This window comes from Saccopteryx bilineata, chromosome 7 (genome assembly GCF_036850765.1).
Source record: "Saccopteryx bilineata isolate mSacBil1 chromosome 7, mSacBil1_pri_phased_curated, whole genome shotgun sequence".
In the NCBI taxonomy this organism is placed as follows: Eukaryota; Metazoa; Chordata; class Mammalia; order Chiroptera; family Emballonuridae; genus Saccopteryx; species Saccopteryx bilineata.
Window position 1 is genome coordinate 60795525 of NC_089496.1, and position 15841 is coordinate 60811365.

At 50.6% G+C, this 15841-nt stretch overlaps 1 protein-coding gene across 1 annotated transcript in view; it reads left to right on the top strand.

Annotated features, from left to right (window-relative positions):
• Positions 1–8826: 8826 nt before the first annotated feature.
• GABRG3 (gamma-aminobutyric acid type A receptor subunit gamma3) overlaps positions 8827–15841 on the top strand; it is a 189362-nt gene continuing 182347 nt past the window's right edge. The window contains exons 1-2 of the mRNA XM_066239879.1: positions 8827–9096; positions 14929–15077. Of these exons, the coding sequence (XP_066095976.1) occupies positions 9044–9096; positions 14929–15077 (202 nt within the window). The 5' untranslated portion in view covers positions 8827–9043. The remainder of the gene's footprint in view (positions 9097–14928; positions 15078–15841) is intronic.

A 15841-nucleotide genomic window follows, 5' to 3' on the forward strand; every position in this document is an offset into this window, starting at 1 on the left:
CCTATATGTGCCTTGACCAGGCAAGCCCAGGGTTTCGAACCGGCAACCTCAGCATTCCAGGTCGACGCTTTATCCACTGCGCCACCTCAGGTCAGGTCACATAATTTTATCTTGTACATTTATCCATCCCACCCTAAAGGCCGGTCTGTGAAAATATTTTCTGACATTAAACCAGTCCGTGGCCCAGAAAAGGTTGGGGACCACTGCTTTAAAGTACTTTGGATGGGGGAGGGAGGGGCAGGGCACTTTGTGGCCATTGACAATTAAAATGTAAATTTTAAAAGAGGTAAACCTCCATTGTGAGAGGTAGCTTCAAATCGGAAAGAACTTTCTTTTTTGAAAAACTGTATGTGCCCTTGTCACGGTGTCGATGAAAACAGCATTTTAAATATTTAAACAGTAATTATAATGTCTCTTTTATAATATTAACACATTCTCCAACAGTTGATGCCAGACGCAAACATGGCAGGGGATATGAACCCTCCCGATGGTGGCAGTTACCCACTGGGACTGCAGCCTCCTCAGGTAGTGCTTCTGAAGTGTGCGAAAGAGGTGCGTTTCATCAGATTTGCATGATTGCCTGTTTGTCTCTGTCATGTTCAATAGAAGATCTCAACCCCCAAATCAGATGATCTGTAGCTCATTTTGAAATGAGCATTGGGCTCCTTATGGAAATGTGTGATTCAAAAATATTTACTGCTTAGATTTTTTTTTTTTTTTTTGCCTAATATTAAGGTGTAAAAGAAACGGGTTTCCTTCGCTTTTCTGAGTTCAGATTGAGAGACAAAGAAAACCAAAGATCAGATACTATATTTTGGTGGGTTTTTTTTAAAAAAAATTATTTATTTATTTGAAAGAGAGAGAGAGAGAGAGAGGAGAGAGAGACCTTGATTTGTTGTTCCACTTATTCATGCATTCATCCGTTGATTCTCGCATGTGCCCTGACTGGGGATCGAACCTGCAACCTTGGCCTCTCAAGACAACGCTCTAACTGAGCTGCCTGGATACTAGAGTCTATCATGTAGAAACCTTAGGAAGAAAAACTTGAAATGAGCTCTGAGTTGATTTAAGCTCAATTTAGTCTATATTCTTCCTGCTGCTGCCCCTGTCTCCCTGAGCAGCCAGCGGAGTCCAGGACAGGGACAGGTGTTTGGTGGATGAGAACCGATGGAAAGAAGGAATCCTTTTTCTTTTATTTATTGGTTGATGTTTGAGAGAGAGTCATCAGTCTGTTGGATCCATTCCTCTGCTCATTCAGACTGCCATCGGTTGATTGCTAATTAAGAAAAACAATTCCCCCACCGAAAAGTAAGGATGTGCTCAAAAATATATACATAAATACATTGGGGACAGACAAAAAGGTGTCACACACGAGTCAGCTTGAAGAGGCTCCTGCGGTCTGTCTAAATCTTGGTTAAACCTGGGAATAATGGTAACTCATAACAGTAATGGGTTAAGATACGCTGAACAAAACCAGAAACCACAAGTCCACACGGAAGTCGTAAGAGAGGAAGAGACGACGTGCTTCTTTCAAGTACCGTCTCGTACGTGTAGGAGAAACCTCAGAAAATCGACGCTTCACAACCAACGGGCAAAAGTCACCAACGCAAGCTGAATCGTAGTTAAGGATTCTCAAAGAATTCACCCCCCCACCAAGAATAGTTAACAATTTTTTTTAGTGTAACTTTACAGTGGAGAAAACTGGCAGAGACCAACTTAACCAAGTGATTCCCGTGACCCATGGTAACACAAACTCCTCGGGTTCTGGGCCCCCAAGGCCGTGCACCAAGAAAGAACACATTACCTATCCGGAATTTCTGCATGGATTACATACTCAGAATCTGATCGTGAGGAAGGAGCAGACACACCCCTTTCTGAGGCACATTCTATAAAACCATGGCTTCCACTGAAATTATCCATGTTATCTTAAAAAAAAACCGCAAAACACCAAACAACTGTTCTAGGTAAAAAATATATATGATATATATTTTTCCCCTTATTTTTTTCATATATATGACAAACAATGAATGAGTTTTGTGACCCTGAATGGGATCTTGGATCAAATCGAGGGGAAAATGTGATTGAAGATGTTATTGGAACAATGAACAAAATTGCACCAGGGACTGTAAATTATGTTGTGTTTGATGGAAATAAGTTTCTTTTTAAGCTTGTGATTATTCAGAATAAATAGTTTAAAAAGTTTTGGGGGGGATAATTTATCAGCTGACCTCCAGTTAAATGGCAAATGGCCTAGAACAGCCAAAAGCATAAACTAGAAATAATAGCTATTAACAATCATTTTTGAAAGCTGTAGTAATTTTTTAAAAAACCAGAGAAATACCTGTGGTTATGGTGCACTAGATCAAGAGGACGGAGCCCAGAAAGGGATGCATTCAGACATCATCACCCGATTTATGCAAACGTGGTGGTGAAAAGATGGCGTTTTAAATAAATCATGCAAGGTCAATTAGCTTTCTGTCGGAGGATAAATGACCATTGACTCATAAATAAAATCATATGCTAAAATTTAATTAGAAATGAAACCTGGTCATATAAAAGAGTCACTTTCTTCCTGAGCTTTTAGAGAAAAACATAGATTATCATTAGGCTTTCTGGATAAGCAATGATGTGTTAGGATACAAAGCAACAGTGTTGCTAAAACACTATTTGGAGAGCAAGCTGGCAAACCACAGATTGAGGGGAGAGAGCCCTTACAAGCACCCACATGAAAGGACTCCTAACAAAACCACATCAGGAGGAGGCCCTGGCCAGGTAGCTCAGTTGGTTGGAGTGTCATCCTGATTCACCCAAGTTGTGGGTTCCACGCCGGTCAGGGCACACATGGGAAGCAACCAATAAGTGCATAAATGGGTAGAACAATAAATTGCTATTTCTCCCTATATCCCTTCCTTTCTCTCTAAAATCAACCAATAAACACACACACACACACACACACACACACACACACACACACACACGTTGTGCACAATGAGCTCCTACAAACAAAAATAAAACTGGTTAGTTTTGCTGTGGGCAAAACCCTTAAGAGATTCATGAAAGAAGATTCCCACAACCAGAACGAGACAGCAGCTTGTAAGGTCGGTGGGCACTGGGGGAAGGTCATGTGAGGAACCAGACCAGGGAACTTTGCTTGGAACCGCCCACACCCATGCGCGCCAAAAGAAACTTCCCAGGAGTCCTGGAGAAAAAGAGTGACCGTCTGTCAGCCAGTGAAATTTCGCCACATCATATTACCTCACCCACCCTAAATGATCCCTCTAAATATCCCCCACGCGGTTTTCTCCATGTGAATTCTCTGGCCCCTGTTCCCCTGGACCAGAGGACATCCTCCGGGAAGCGCTGTACTAAATAAAGCTTTTATTATTTCACACTTCGTGGCTATGCCCTTCTTTCTTCCTCGGTGGGGAAAAATACCTTACAGGAATGTCTATCATTCACAAGAATGAGGAGGCCGAGTCTCTTTGAGGCCACGTGTGGCACTCACATAGCCAATGGGTGGCACATGGCCACAGCTATGTCGAAAACCTCTTTAGTACTCTTTATTACCACTGAATACATGCCTTTCCCGTGATCTAAAAATTTCGCAGCTCGCCAGATAACCAAGAACTCCGGGCACATACGTACGCGGGCGCGCGCGCGCGCGCACACACACAACTTGCAGGAACATGTGCGCGTCAGCAGAATAAGAGGTGGTAAATTGAAGAACACAATGAAATGTCCCGCGCCACGTGAAAGAAATGAATGACAGCTACATAAAGCTATATTGTACTAGGGGGATATAAAACAGATGTTCAGAACGGAAGCACACGATTCCCAGCACTGAGATGCAAGCGCAAGGCTAAACCACTCTATTGGGAAAGGCAGAGGGTGGGTAGCGAGGGTGGGCAGGGCCTGCGAAGTTGGCCCGGTGCTTGGCAGAGGGCACCTGGAACGTGTCCTCACCTCCATCCGAATGATGCGCAATGCTGTCCTTGTCCCTTAGGGCGTATATATGTAGCTAAAAATGTATTGAGCGGGAGGAGTGCATTTTGTTACGTGTGCATTTGTCCCTCAGTTATTTCTTTTAAGTCGAGGTGGGAAAGTTGTTTGTTGTTTTTTTTTTTTAACCATGAAACATTATTTTAGAAGTACAATTTTGAGACAGGGCGGGCGGGGTGGGGGATGGTGTTGACACAAAACCCAGAAGCCATAAAGAATAAGGAGAAGGGAGGCAGCGCCCGGCTTGCTCTGCGCCTTCGCGCCCCTAGGAGGTGAAGTGAGGCCGTGAGAAAAAACCCGGGGCATTTCTCCTGGAAACCGCCAGAGGGTCCCCGGTCGCCGCCCTCCGCCGAGGCAAGACGCAGCGCAGCCCACACGCGGTGCTTGCTTCCCGGACCTGGATGCAGACCCCGCTGCGCTGCGCTGTGCTGTGCGCATCGCTGCAGGTGCTGGGTACCCGCAGAGCGCACGGGCTTCGCCCCAGGTGACCGATCTCCAACCCTACCACTTAGAGTCCTTTGTATTTCCCTTTCTTTCCCTGTGAACTTGGGAGAAAGCACGGCATGCAAACCCAGGGTGCCCAAGTGGAACTGGCTGGCAGCCTCTCTGGTGCCAAAGATGGAGAGAGCCGGGGGCAAAAACCGGAGAGTGGGCACTGCGCATGCTCCGTAGAGCAGCTCTCTTCTTCCTCTCCCTGTTTTCCTCTCTGCCTCCCTCCCTCCCCCTCTCTCTCCCCCACAGGTCAAGCTGGGCAAAGGAAGAAGATCAAAGCCTAAAAGAGCTTGCTCTTTGAACACGCTGGATTCCTGACCCCGCATTCTGCTTCCACCGTTATGCTCAGAAAGCTAGGGTTGGATATTTTTTTCTTTAGTAAATTCATTTAGTTTACAAAAAAGAAAAAGAAAAAGAAGAAAAGAAAAAGAAAGGAAGCAAAAGGAAAGAAGAAAGAAAGAAAGAAAGAAAGGAAGAAAGGAAGAAAGAAAGAAAGAAAATTAGAAAATTAGAAAAATAAAGAAAAGAAAAGAAAAAAAAAAAATCTTGTTCCAGACAGCAGCACAGGAAGGGGAGCTTTTCAAGCTAAAATGCTTAAGTCTACCAAACTGACCCACTAAGTCCAGTAAATGGAACAAAGCATTCCAAATGCCAAGTGACCTCATGTTGCATTCATTCACAACAACCCACACTGAACATATATGCAAGGAAGGAAAAGATAATGACCCAGCGATGTAAAGGAGCATCACGTCACATTTTTCTTTTCCACCAGTTGAATTGTAAACCTCTACAGGGCCCTTCTCATTATACAGAGAATAAAAAAAAAAAAAAAAAAAAAAAAAAGCCAAGCACTGGCCTGTTTTTATTATAAACAATTTTTTAAAACATTTGTACTCACACTTGGATAATAAAGAATACAGCCAAGGTATCTCAAACGTTGCTTAAAGAAGCAAAACAGCAAGTGTTTACCGAGCTCCTGCTCGTGAGAGGCCACAGGGCTAGCCAGCCATGTAGGCTGAGATGCTAGAACCAACCTAGTCTGGTTTTAAACACCCCCCCCCCCAGGGCTCAGCCTCCTAAACTGTGTGACCAGAGCAGAAGGACTGGACTACTCTGTGTGGTTTCTCCATCTTTAAAATGGGAATCATGTTATGAGAGTTCAAAGGAGTTCATCCATGTAAAACCTTCCCATCAGCCCTGGGTATTATCCATATCGGATGGTTATTTTGACCTGTGTTCCTATTACTGCGCCAAACATGGAGGCACCAGAGAATAAGCTGCTTTTTACTTTCATTTTCCTCATAACATCCTTAGAAACTCTGGGGTGCCTGACCTGCGGTGGCGCAGTGGATTATAGCATTGACCCAGGATGCGGAGGGCGTCAGTTTGAAACCTCAGGCTTTCCCCGGGGGCAAGGCTCACATGAGAAGCAATGAGTTAATCATGCTTCCCACTCTTCCCCACCACCTTTCTCTCTCTCTCTCTCTCTCTCAAATCAATAAATGAAATATTTGTTAAAAACGATCTGGGCTGGCTGGGCCTGGAGCCCCCCGGGGCAGGAGGGCGGTGGGGAGGCTGAGGGCCCAGCCCCCTGCCTGGCCTGGTGGACTCGGCAAGCGCATCGTTTCTTTTAGCTCCTAAAGGGAGAGGCATCCAGTCAAGTAGTGGCTGCCTGGGAGGGCGGGGCAGAGACGGGCTTGGGCTGGCAGCCCGCCCCAGGCCGTGTGGTGGAGAGGGGGGCCTTCCAGACCCCCACCACTCCCAGAAGGCTATGTTTCCCAAGTGGCCCGCTCTTCTGTGTGCGGCTGGCACCGAGAGGCTGGACCAAGCCCGGAGGCTGCCGCAGGGACGGAGGGTGGTTGTGTCTGTGTGTGTGTGTGTGTGTGTGTGGGCGGCCCGGTAGAGACTGTCTGAGCTGTTGTGTCCTGTGCCCTGGAGTGGAAGGTTCGGGGCACAGCCCTCCTCATTGAGGCCTCTGAGCTCTGTGCTCAGAGCCTCACAGGGGTCCCACAACGCCTTGTCAACCAGCACTCTCGAAGCCTTTGTGCCAGGTGCCCTGGGGGAGGCATTTCAGGTCTTGGAAATGTCCCCTGCCACCTGCCTGAGGCTCGGGCCCTCGCATCAGCTTGAAGAAAGAGACTGTGGGGGAAGTCTGGTCGCCTCTTACCAAACCTAATGGTTCCTGGGTGACAGTAGCCCCCCCCCCCCGCATGTGTGATGTCGGGAGAGGAGACAGGAGGCTCCCTGGGACCAGGTAGGACACTTGGGCTGGGGGCTCACAGCCCGGTGCTGCCAGGGACAAATACCCCAGAAGCCCCCCCAAGGTGTCTGCAGGACATGCCCCCACACCTAAAGGGGCCCAGTGAGTAGGGGGCTGCCCCACCCCACCCTGCCCCGCCCTTGCTCCGAGACCAGGCAGAGGCCAGGGCTTGAGCGCCCCCGTCTGGGTGCAGGGGCGGGCAGCACTTGAGCCCCCGTCCAGGAGAGGCCACCTCGGTTGACCTACAGACGTGCGCCTTCCCCCCAGAGATGCTTTCTGGTGAACAAAGGAGTAACTTAAGTATCTTAATAAAATGTGCAAATTTAAAAAAAAAAACACACAAAAAACGATGTGGAGACTTGACACGTTTCTATAAGCAATTCATGAATGAAAAGCAATGATCTCACTGATTTTTTTTAAAGGGCTGGACGGTATGGTGGAGAAAATGCGAGATGAGGGCACAGTTATGATGATGAAGTTCCTGAATCTGGAAGGAAGGGCAGAAGGTGTGGGAGGGGCAGGATGCGAGGATGCTCCCGTCTTCTCAGAAGACAGAACCTGTGTTCAGGGAGGTGTAGAAGATGGGGGGGGCACAAGGAGCCCTGGGAAGGGGGGGGAGCTGGCGTGAGCTTAAAGCCAGAGACCAGGAGATGGCCGTGCCCAGGAGGTGACGGGTCCGCTGTGTAAACACAGACTGCTCTGGCTCAGTTGGTCAGAGCCTTGTCCCAAAGCGCCGAGGCTGCTGGTTTGATTCTCAAGGCACATCCAGGGACAGATCTGTGTTCCCCCTCCTCTCTGGCTAAAGGCAATAAACAACAACAACAAAAAAATTAAAAAATATGTACATAGGGTCGTAAACCACGCCTTCACTGCACTTCCTAGTCACACTTCTGCTGATGAACCCAAAATAAGGGGTAACAGAATTCAACCATTCCACCGGACCCTTCTATGCATTTTACAAACAAAGCTCTTTAACCCCATTGGAGAAACAGCCTGACCTGTGGTGGCGCAGTGGATAAAGCGTCAACCTGGAAACACTGAGGTTGCCGGTTCGAAACCCTGGGCTTACCTGGTCAAGGCACATATGGGAGTTGATGCTACCTGCTCCTCCCCCTTCTCTCTCTCTCTCTCACTCTCACTCCTCTCTCTCTAAAAATCAATAAAAAAATAAAAAAAAGAAACAATTAACCATGCCCTTTCATAACTCTATAAATAGTAGCTCAAAATATAAAATACTTTCTAGGAACTATTACTTGCCAGAGAAAAGCAAACATCTTAGTGGATTTATTCCAAGCCACGCTAATATTGTCCTAGATAGATGGGGAAAGACAAGGTTTCTGGGTGATTATTACAGATGAGCACATAAATGAAGTTGTTCCGTCTTCGGAGTTTATCATGACGTCCAGTAAAGTGCGCTTCCTGGCTCAGTGTGACAGAACGTCTGCGACTTGCGGTCTTCCACATTTTGTTTTCCACCACCCCTGTTTATTGGGGTATGTTAGGCTCTTTATTCCGCGAGAAAGATACACATGGGGGGATTTTCCCCAAATTCTCCCCGGGAAGCCACTGTTCCACGCCAGAATCTTGGTAGCGCACAGGCGACCCAGCACGACAGCGTGGAAAAGCTGTTTGCAGCAAATCGTGTCGCTCCTGAACCGTGGCCTACCTTGGAGCGAGGCGCGCTGAGTGGGGCGGGCAACAGGAGGTCTGCGCGCCCGGCCGAACCACGGCCTCGTGCTGCAGTGACAAAAGAAATCGGGAGCTCCCTCTTGACCGCGAGGTGCCAAGCCGCGGGATCCCCCAAAACCTCTCCGCGCCCCCCGCGGAGCGCGCCCCCTTCCTGGCCTCCAAGCCGGCGTCCACTGCAACCCGCCTCCCTCTCGGCGCCGAGCGCGCTGTGCAGCCTGTAACTGGGGAAACTCCTCCCCGCCGGGACCGCCTCGGAGGCGCCGCCGCGGAGCTGCCGCCTCGCTGTCTCCACCCCCGAGCGCGCGGCAGCCGACACCGCGCGCAGAGCCCACGGCGCGGGCACAGGCTGGCGGCGGGTGGGCTGCGCCGCGCGGGGCCACGGAAGGAGGGGGGCGGCGCGGCCGCGGCGGCGGGGTGTCCCGCGTGCGCCCCGCAGGAGCCGCGCGCGGACCCGCGGGCCGTCGGGGGCGTGGCCGGCCCACACCTGTCCGGCCCCGGCGGTTCGGGGCCGGTGCCGCGCCGCAGTCAGCGGCATCGGAGGCGGCGAGGGCGCGCGGAGCCCGCGGAGGCGAGGCCCGCGCCCTAGAGGAGCGCCGCGGCACCATGGCCCCGAAGCTGCTGCTCCTGCTCTGCCTGGTCTCCGGCTTGCACGCGCGGTGAGTGGCGCCCGGGCTCCGCGTCCCCGGAGACTCCGAGCCCGGCTGGAGGGCGGTGAGGGGTGGTGGCGGGGCGCTGTCCTGGCCGGGGGCCCCGCGGCGCGCGCGCCGACGGCTGGGCTGCGGCATCGCCCGTGGGGTTGGGCCAGGAAGAGGGGACGTCGGCCCGCGTCTCACCTGTCCCATCTTCCCTGGACACGGCCCTCTGTCTCTCCAGGCTGGGCGGCTGCAGCCTGCTCAGCGGCCGGGGATGTGGGAATTGACTCGGAGATTAATGGGCTCATCTCCTTGGAGCGTTTATGATCTGGTGGTTTTAAGGGTTTTGCAAACCAAACTCACAGGAGACCAGTAATGTCTCCCTGCTTGTCCACTACCCCTGACCCCCACCTCAAGTGCTCCGGAGTACCTCTCTCTCTCTCTCTCTCTCTCTCTCTCTCACACACACACACACACACACACACACACACACTGACAGGAGTCAGGATTTCCTACCTGCTTAGGTCAGCTTGGAGATAGGTAAAGGATTGGGACCAGGTGGGCAAGCAGAGAGCCCTGCTTCTCAGAAAGGAGTTCCCTCCCCAGGTCCTGCAAACGCACGCCCGCACGCACCCCTCCTGGAGGAGATACTTTTCTCACCCAGGAACACACCTACAGGGCTACCCCCATCAAGGCAGCGTGCGTGTTGGCTTTGAGGAGAAGGTTTCTTCTGCCTGGTAACCTGGGAAGTCATCTCACCGCAACTAACAACGTTTAACCTTCCTCCCAGAACGCTTACACTGACCAGCTAACCGGAGTTAACCGAGCCAGGAAGGGAGGAAGGTGGCTCGTGAGGATGGAAGGGTCATGGAACCAGAGGGTTAAACTAGAGATTCTGGGTTTGGTTTCTTCAACTCTGTGTCCTCGGCTAGACCGCTGGTCTGAAGGCTGCAGGCTGCCCTTCACCTTGGACATCAGAGCAGCTCTCCACCTCTCTCTCCTGGTCACACCCATAAAACCTCTGGGGACCCCATCCCCCAAAACAGCCCTGCCTTGACAGCTCTTCGTCACCCGGATCTGGGAGCTAGAGAGCACCCTCGTGGGCTAGAAGCCCTGGGGTGCCAGCAGGCAATGCCGGGGCTCTTGCATTTCCATTCGTGTGTGTAAAGTAGGGAAGAACCAGGAGGGCACGTGAGCAGCCCCCGCACGGTGTGAAGGACCCCGAATTCTCACTGCTGGCCTTCGGTAGGGGTGTTGGCCCCCCTGTGAAAGACGGCCTTGGCCCTCCCGTCCTTCACACTCCTCTTCCTGAAAAGTTGAGGCTGTGAAAGGCAGGCAGGCATGTGCTAGCTAGACAGACCCCACCGGTGGTTGGCAAACAGTTCTCCAGACCGGACAGGGCTTGCTGGGAGCCGCTCCACTGAAGTTTCTTCCTGCCGGAGAGAGCCGAGAGGGAGAGGCCAAGTGTGCTTTCCGAGGTTGAGTCTGCCCCGGGGGTGTTTCTGCACAGAGGCAGAGAGCCCTGCGGACCCCACTGGGCACAACAGAGAGGTCCCGAGCCACGTGATCGAGGTCTGAAGTCCTGTCTCCACAGCTTTAGGACTGACCTGCCCGTTCCGGGTTAGAGAGAAATGTTTGGATCCGCTGGGACGTCCCACGGTAGCAGGAAAACTGCCTGTTGTCCTTCGCGTGATCAGTGGGAAGATGTGTTGTTGAACTCGAAGGGGCCGTGTTCCTAAGGCATTCTCAAACACACACACACACACACACACACACACACACACATTATATCTGTGTTCACTGAAGCGGATGTAATGATTGCCACGTTGTGCTCTCTCTTGATTGGGTGGTTCCCTGACCTTTATAGTAGATAGAGGTTGCATAGCATTTGGAAGAAAAAAAAAATCCAAATTGTCTATGGGGTTGTGTTGCTACCTGCCTGCCTCTCGTCGGAGAGAGTCTTGGTTCTCTGAGTGGGTCTGACAGACAGGCGGAAATAATCTGATGTCTGGCGTCATCTTTCAAAGCTGTGATCAATGCCGAGAGGGGTCTCATGTGCACCTGCAATGCCGCCCTGGTGTGGTCATGATGGATGGACGGTTGGGCTCTGGGCTGATGGATGGTTTGGCAGCTCCTTGGAAGGAAGCGCACCCCCACTCAGATACCCAGGGGTGAGCTTAGAGTACACTGAAGTGCCCTGAGCCCTGGCCCGTTAGCTCCGTTGGTTAGAGCATCATCCGGAAACACTAAGGTTGTGGGTTCGCTTCCTGATTCAGGACACACACCTGAAGCAACCAGTGAGTGCACAGCTAAGTAGAACAATAAATGAATGCTTCCCTCCCTCTCTCTCTCTCTCTCTCTCTCTCTCTCCCTTCCTCTCTCTGTCTCTCTAAAGAGAATCTTTTAGAAAAAGAAGGCACTGCACTAAGCCACACCGGGGCCTCGGCGATGCCAGGAGGACGCTTATTTGTTCTCTGAGGTGTAGGGGCCCCCGGTGGCTTTTAAAAAGACTTCAGACTTCATTCATCTTTGTCCTTCCGGTGGGAGAGAAGGCGCAAGACGTGGAAATAACATCTGAGGTTGAGCAGCAACTTGACAATGAGGGTACATGGCCAATTTGAGTGTGTGTGTGTGTGTGTGTGTGTGTGTTTTCCAGAAAAAGCTAATTGCAGCGGTGCTGTGTGGGATCCAGCCAGCCTCACAACAGAGCGTTCATAAAGATTATATATAAACCCACTTGGAATTTAGAGAGACAGCGTATTCTTTGTTTTATTCACACTCTAGTGGATCCCCTGAGATGACACTTGGTTTTCACCAGAGTGAGGGTTCTCCTACAGGGCTGGCTGACGTGCCGGCCTCAGCCCCGTGAGGCTTTTTCTGCTTCTCTCCCCAGAGTTCTGCGGCAAACTGCCGGAGGGTCAGAGCTGGAGGGGCCGCATGTCAGCGACTGAGGGGCCAGGGGCCAGGAGCAGCCCTGATCGCTTGGCAGCTCACCCCAGCCCCAGAGCTGCAGGTCCCCTTTACCTCCAGAGAGGGGGGGAGAGGGAGAGAGAGAGAGAGAGAAAGATGGAGAGAAGGTGGTTTCTATTCCTTCCTGCCTCCCCCACCTCACTGGCCTCCCAGGCGGCGGCTTACGCAATTTCAGGGAAGCCCTCTGTATCACCGCTAGAGGGAGAATCAGACTCATTTTCATAACACCTGTCCCCGAAGGAGCTCCAAGTTGTGTCGCGGGAACCGAGGCAAGTGTGTCCCGGGAACGGAGGACGAGTTAGTCTGTGAGCTCAGTCTCTGTGTGTCCTTAGGACCATCGGGGCAGGGACGGCCGACAGCGCACATGGCCTGGCATAGGCTGGGGGGGGGGGATGTCTGCGGGTGCAGAGGAGACGAGGAGAGAGGGAGAGAGGGAGAGAGGGGAGGAGAAGGGAAGAGAGAGCCCGCACAGGGACAGAGGGCGGTTCTGCGGCTCAGTTGGACCGCATTTCGATTGAAAATGTTGTGTACAGTTTGGCCGAGGTCAGCCGTGCCTCTGTCCACCTGCCAGCACTTTGGCTCTGGAAGAAGTTGCCAGCAGCCAGTCATTGCAAGACAGAACCCGTTCCCAAGACTGTTTCTTTTTCTCCCCATTCCCAAAATGATAAGAGGAATATTTCTGACAATGTTCCTGATGAAAGAAATGGCCTCATGGTGACACTGAAACACCCGTGGTGTTGTTTGTAAAAGTTCAGCCGTACACCAACCATGAGCTACAGCATATCACCTGCTGGATGCGTGTCTCAAATTTTATCAGTTCCTGTTGAGGGTGAGTGTGCAGTTGTGAGTAAAAACACATAGCAACTTATAGTTTGTATTGATGATTTAGTTTACCCTTCTACACGACAGGTACTCAAGAAATAAAATTGCAGATGAAAATCGGCCTAGGGAAAAACTTGAACTCAATCTTTTTTATTTTTATTATTCAGTGAGAAGTTGCTTGGCAACTGAGCTATTTTAGTGCCTGAGGCAGAGGCCATGGAGCCATCCTCAGCGCCTGGAACCAACTCACTCTAATAGAGCCTTGGCTGCAGGAGGGGAAGACAGAGATAGAGAGGAAGGAGAGGGGGAAGGGTGGAGAAGCAGATGGGCGCTTCTCCTGTGTGCCCTGGCCGGGAATCAAACTCAGAACTTCCACAGGCCACGCCGATGCTCTACCACTGAGCCAACCAGCCAGGGCCTTTGAACTCAATCTTTAAGGGGCCATATACTGATTATCAAAATCTCATGTACCTGTGCATGTCACTCAGGTCTAGTTGTCACTGCTCTCATCTTTGTTAAGGTTTCTTACCTCCCATGAAAAGAACTCATGTGTGTAATATATGACACACATCTGGATATAGATGTTATATTACATGTGACATCTAGACCTACATTTATGATTCTGAAGGCTTAAGCAAAGTGGGAGGGGTAAGGAACTTGTCTGAATGGCCAGGTTGTTGAGACGGCCCCTCTCACTCAGGAAGCTAGCTGTCGTACCATTGATGCCTAGGTGACAATGACAGGAACCAATGGTGGCTCCCGAAAGTTGGTTCTGGGTGAGCTTTATCAAGACACTGGGTCTTATCTGTGCCAGGAAAAAAAAAGAGAGAGAGAGAGAAACAGAGAGAGCCAGGGAAATGATCAGTAGGGCTGTGCAAAATAAAGTTATCAAGGAATTAAAAAGAATCAACATGGTAAGCTATGAATGTAGGATCCCAGGGAGAAATCCTGCTTTTGTACAACGGAACACCCACATCAGCACAATCAGCACATGCTCACACACACACACACACACACACACACACACACACACACAGGGAAAGGGGCAGCCCACAAAACAAATACACAAGTGTTTGGTGACCAGGGAATCGGAGGGGTGCGCATGAGTTTTATCATTCAAATACGGCAGGGTATGCAGCCGGGTGTCTAGTGAGGACAGCTTGGATGATAATACCCACAAGGTGGAGAAAAAAGTTCAACAAAGCAGGGTCTCTATTTCAAAATAGCCATCATACATTTCCTAATATTGAGTCCATGAGAGTGCTTTAACGGAAATAAGAAAAAAAAAAAAAAAGAAGGGAAAGGCGCTCAGAGACGCTCAGGTGTTCGTTTGGACCCACTGACGATGGAGCCCACATGAAGATGTGTTAGGAGGACCTTGATTTTTCAATGTCTCAGTTCCACTTCTCTGCGAGAGTTGTGTTGGGAGGGGCCGGGAACGGCTCCGGGGTTCTCCGACGCATCTGTTTCGTGTCACCCCTCGTGAGTGCTGGCGGGGCAGACTGCCTCAGAATGTCCTCGTGCCTACACCATAGACCCCAGTGTCCACGAGAAGTCAGACCCAGCTGTTTTTCAGCGCGCGCAATTGATCAAAGCTATTCTCACCCTCAACTAAGATGAGCTCTTGGCAGCAGCGGTGTGTGCGTGGGGGGTGGGGAGGGGGTGGAGGTGGTAGCAACCAATGAAGTCTCCATCTGAGAAACATCTGGAAAGTCTGAGCCTTGACCTTCGGAAGTTCTCTCAGTGGATTCAAGGAAGGCTTAGTGTTTGAACATCCGGCAATGACTTACTTGTCACGGGGTCTAGAGTTTCCCTTAGACGAAGAATCATTCTGGGAAAGTTTCGTGGAAACCATGACATCATGAATCCTTCTTCTTGAGGACTCTTTCTGGTTTGCGTCTCATTTTATTTTATTATTTTTTTAATCTGAGAGATCATCTAGGGGTTGGGAGGAGACTTTCTACCTATTTCAGTGGTACTTGGGGGCGGGGGGGAAGCATGTTTGAAGACATTTTCTGGAGCTACCGTTGCAGCTGACACACCCGCTTTGTGTCCCCACTGCAGGTCCCGAGAGGCGGAGGAGGATGACTATGAGGGTCCCTCGTCAAACCAGAAGTGGGTCTTGGCTCCGAAATCCCAAGACACCGACGTGACTCTTATTCTCAACAAGTTGCTACGAGAATATGACAAGAAGCTGAGGCCGGACATTGGGAGTGAGTATTCATGCTCGTTATGCCCGTAGAAAATAGACGGTGATGAGCGCATTTTTTTTTTTTTTGACGCTTTTATTTTTAAAGAGTGATAAATCCACAGGAGGTCGCCAAGAGAGTAGTAGAGCCACACCCTTCATGAACGAGAGTAGGCTATCAGATCTGGAAGTGGACGTTGGTACATGGCATCTTATCACGGGGTGATTTGTGGAGGGACCTCGGCAGCCACCACACAAAACGGGGCTTCATCTCCCTAAACGTCCCCCCTCCCTGCTTCCCACTGTAGTCTCTACCCTCCTCCAAGACCCCTTCCTCCAGTTGGTCACAAATCTGTTCTTCATTTCTGTATTTCTGTCCTTGTTAGAATGTCACAGATAGGCAGTCACTCAGCCGGCGACCTTTGAGATGGGTTTTTCTTCCTTCAGCAGAATGACCTGGGATCCATTCAGAATGTCATGTGCGTGGTCATGTGCCCTTCCTTCCTGCTGGGCCGTCCCCTGGGGTGTGGTTGTAGTGCAGTTTTATTTATTTGCGGTGGAGGAACATCTGGGTGGTTTCCAGTTTTCGTCTATTCCGGATAAAATGGCTGTGCATTTCTATACAGGTGTTTGCATGGACATGGGATTTTTATCCTCTGGGACAAATGCCTGGGAGCAGGACTGCTGGGCTGCAGGATGAATGAATGCCTGTGGAGTTTTTTAGGAAGCTCTCAAAGTCATTTCCAAAGTGGCTCTTCCATCTTCTCTTCTCACCAGCAACGTGTGAGA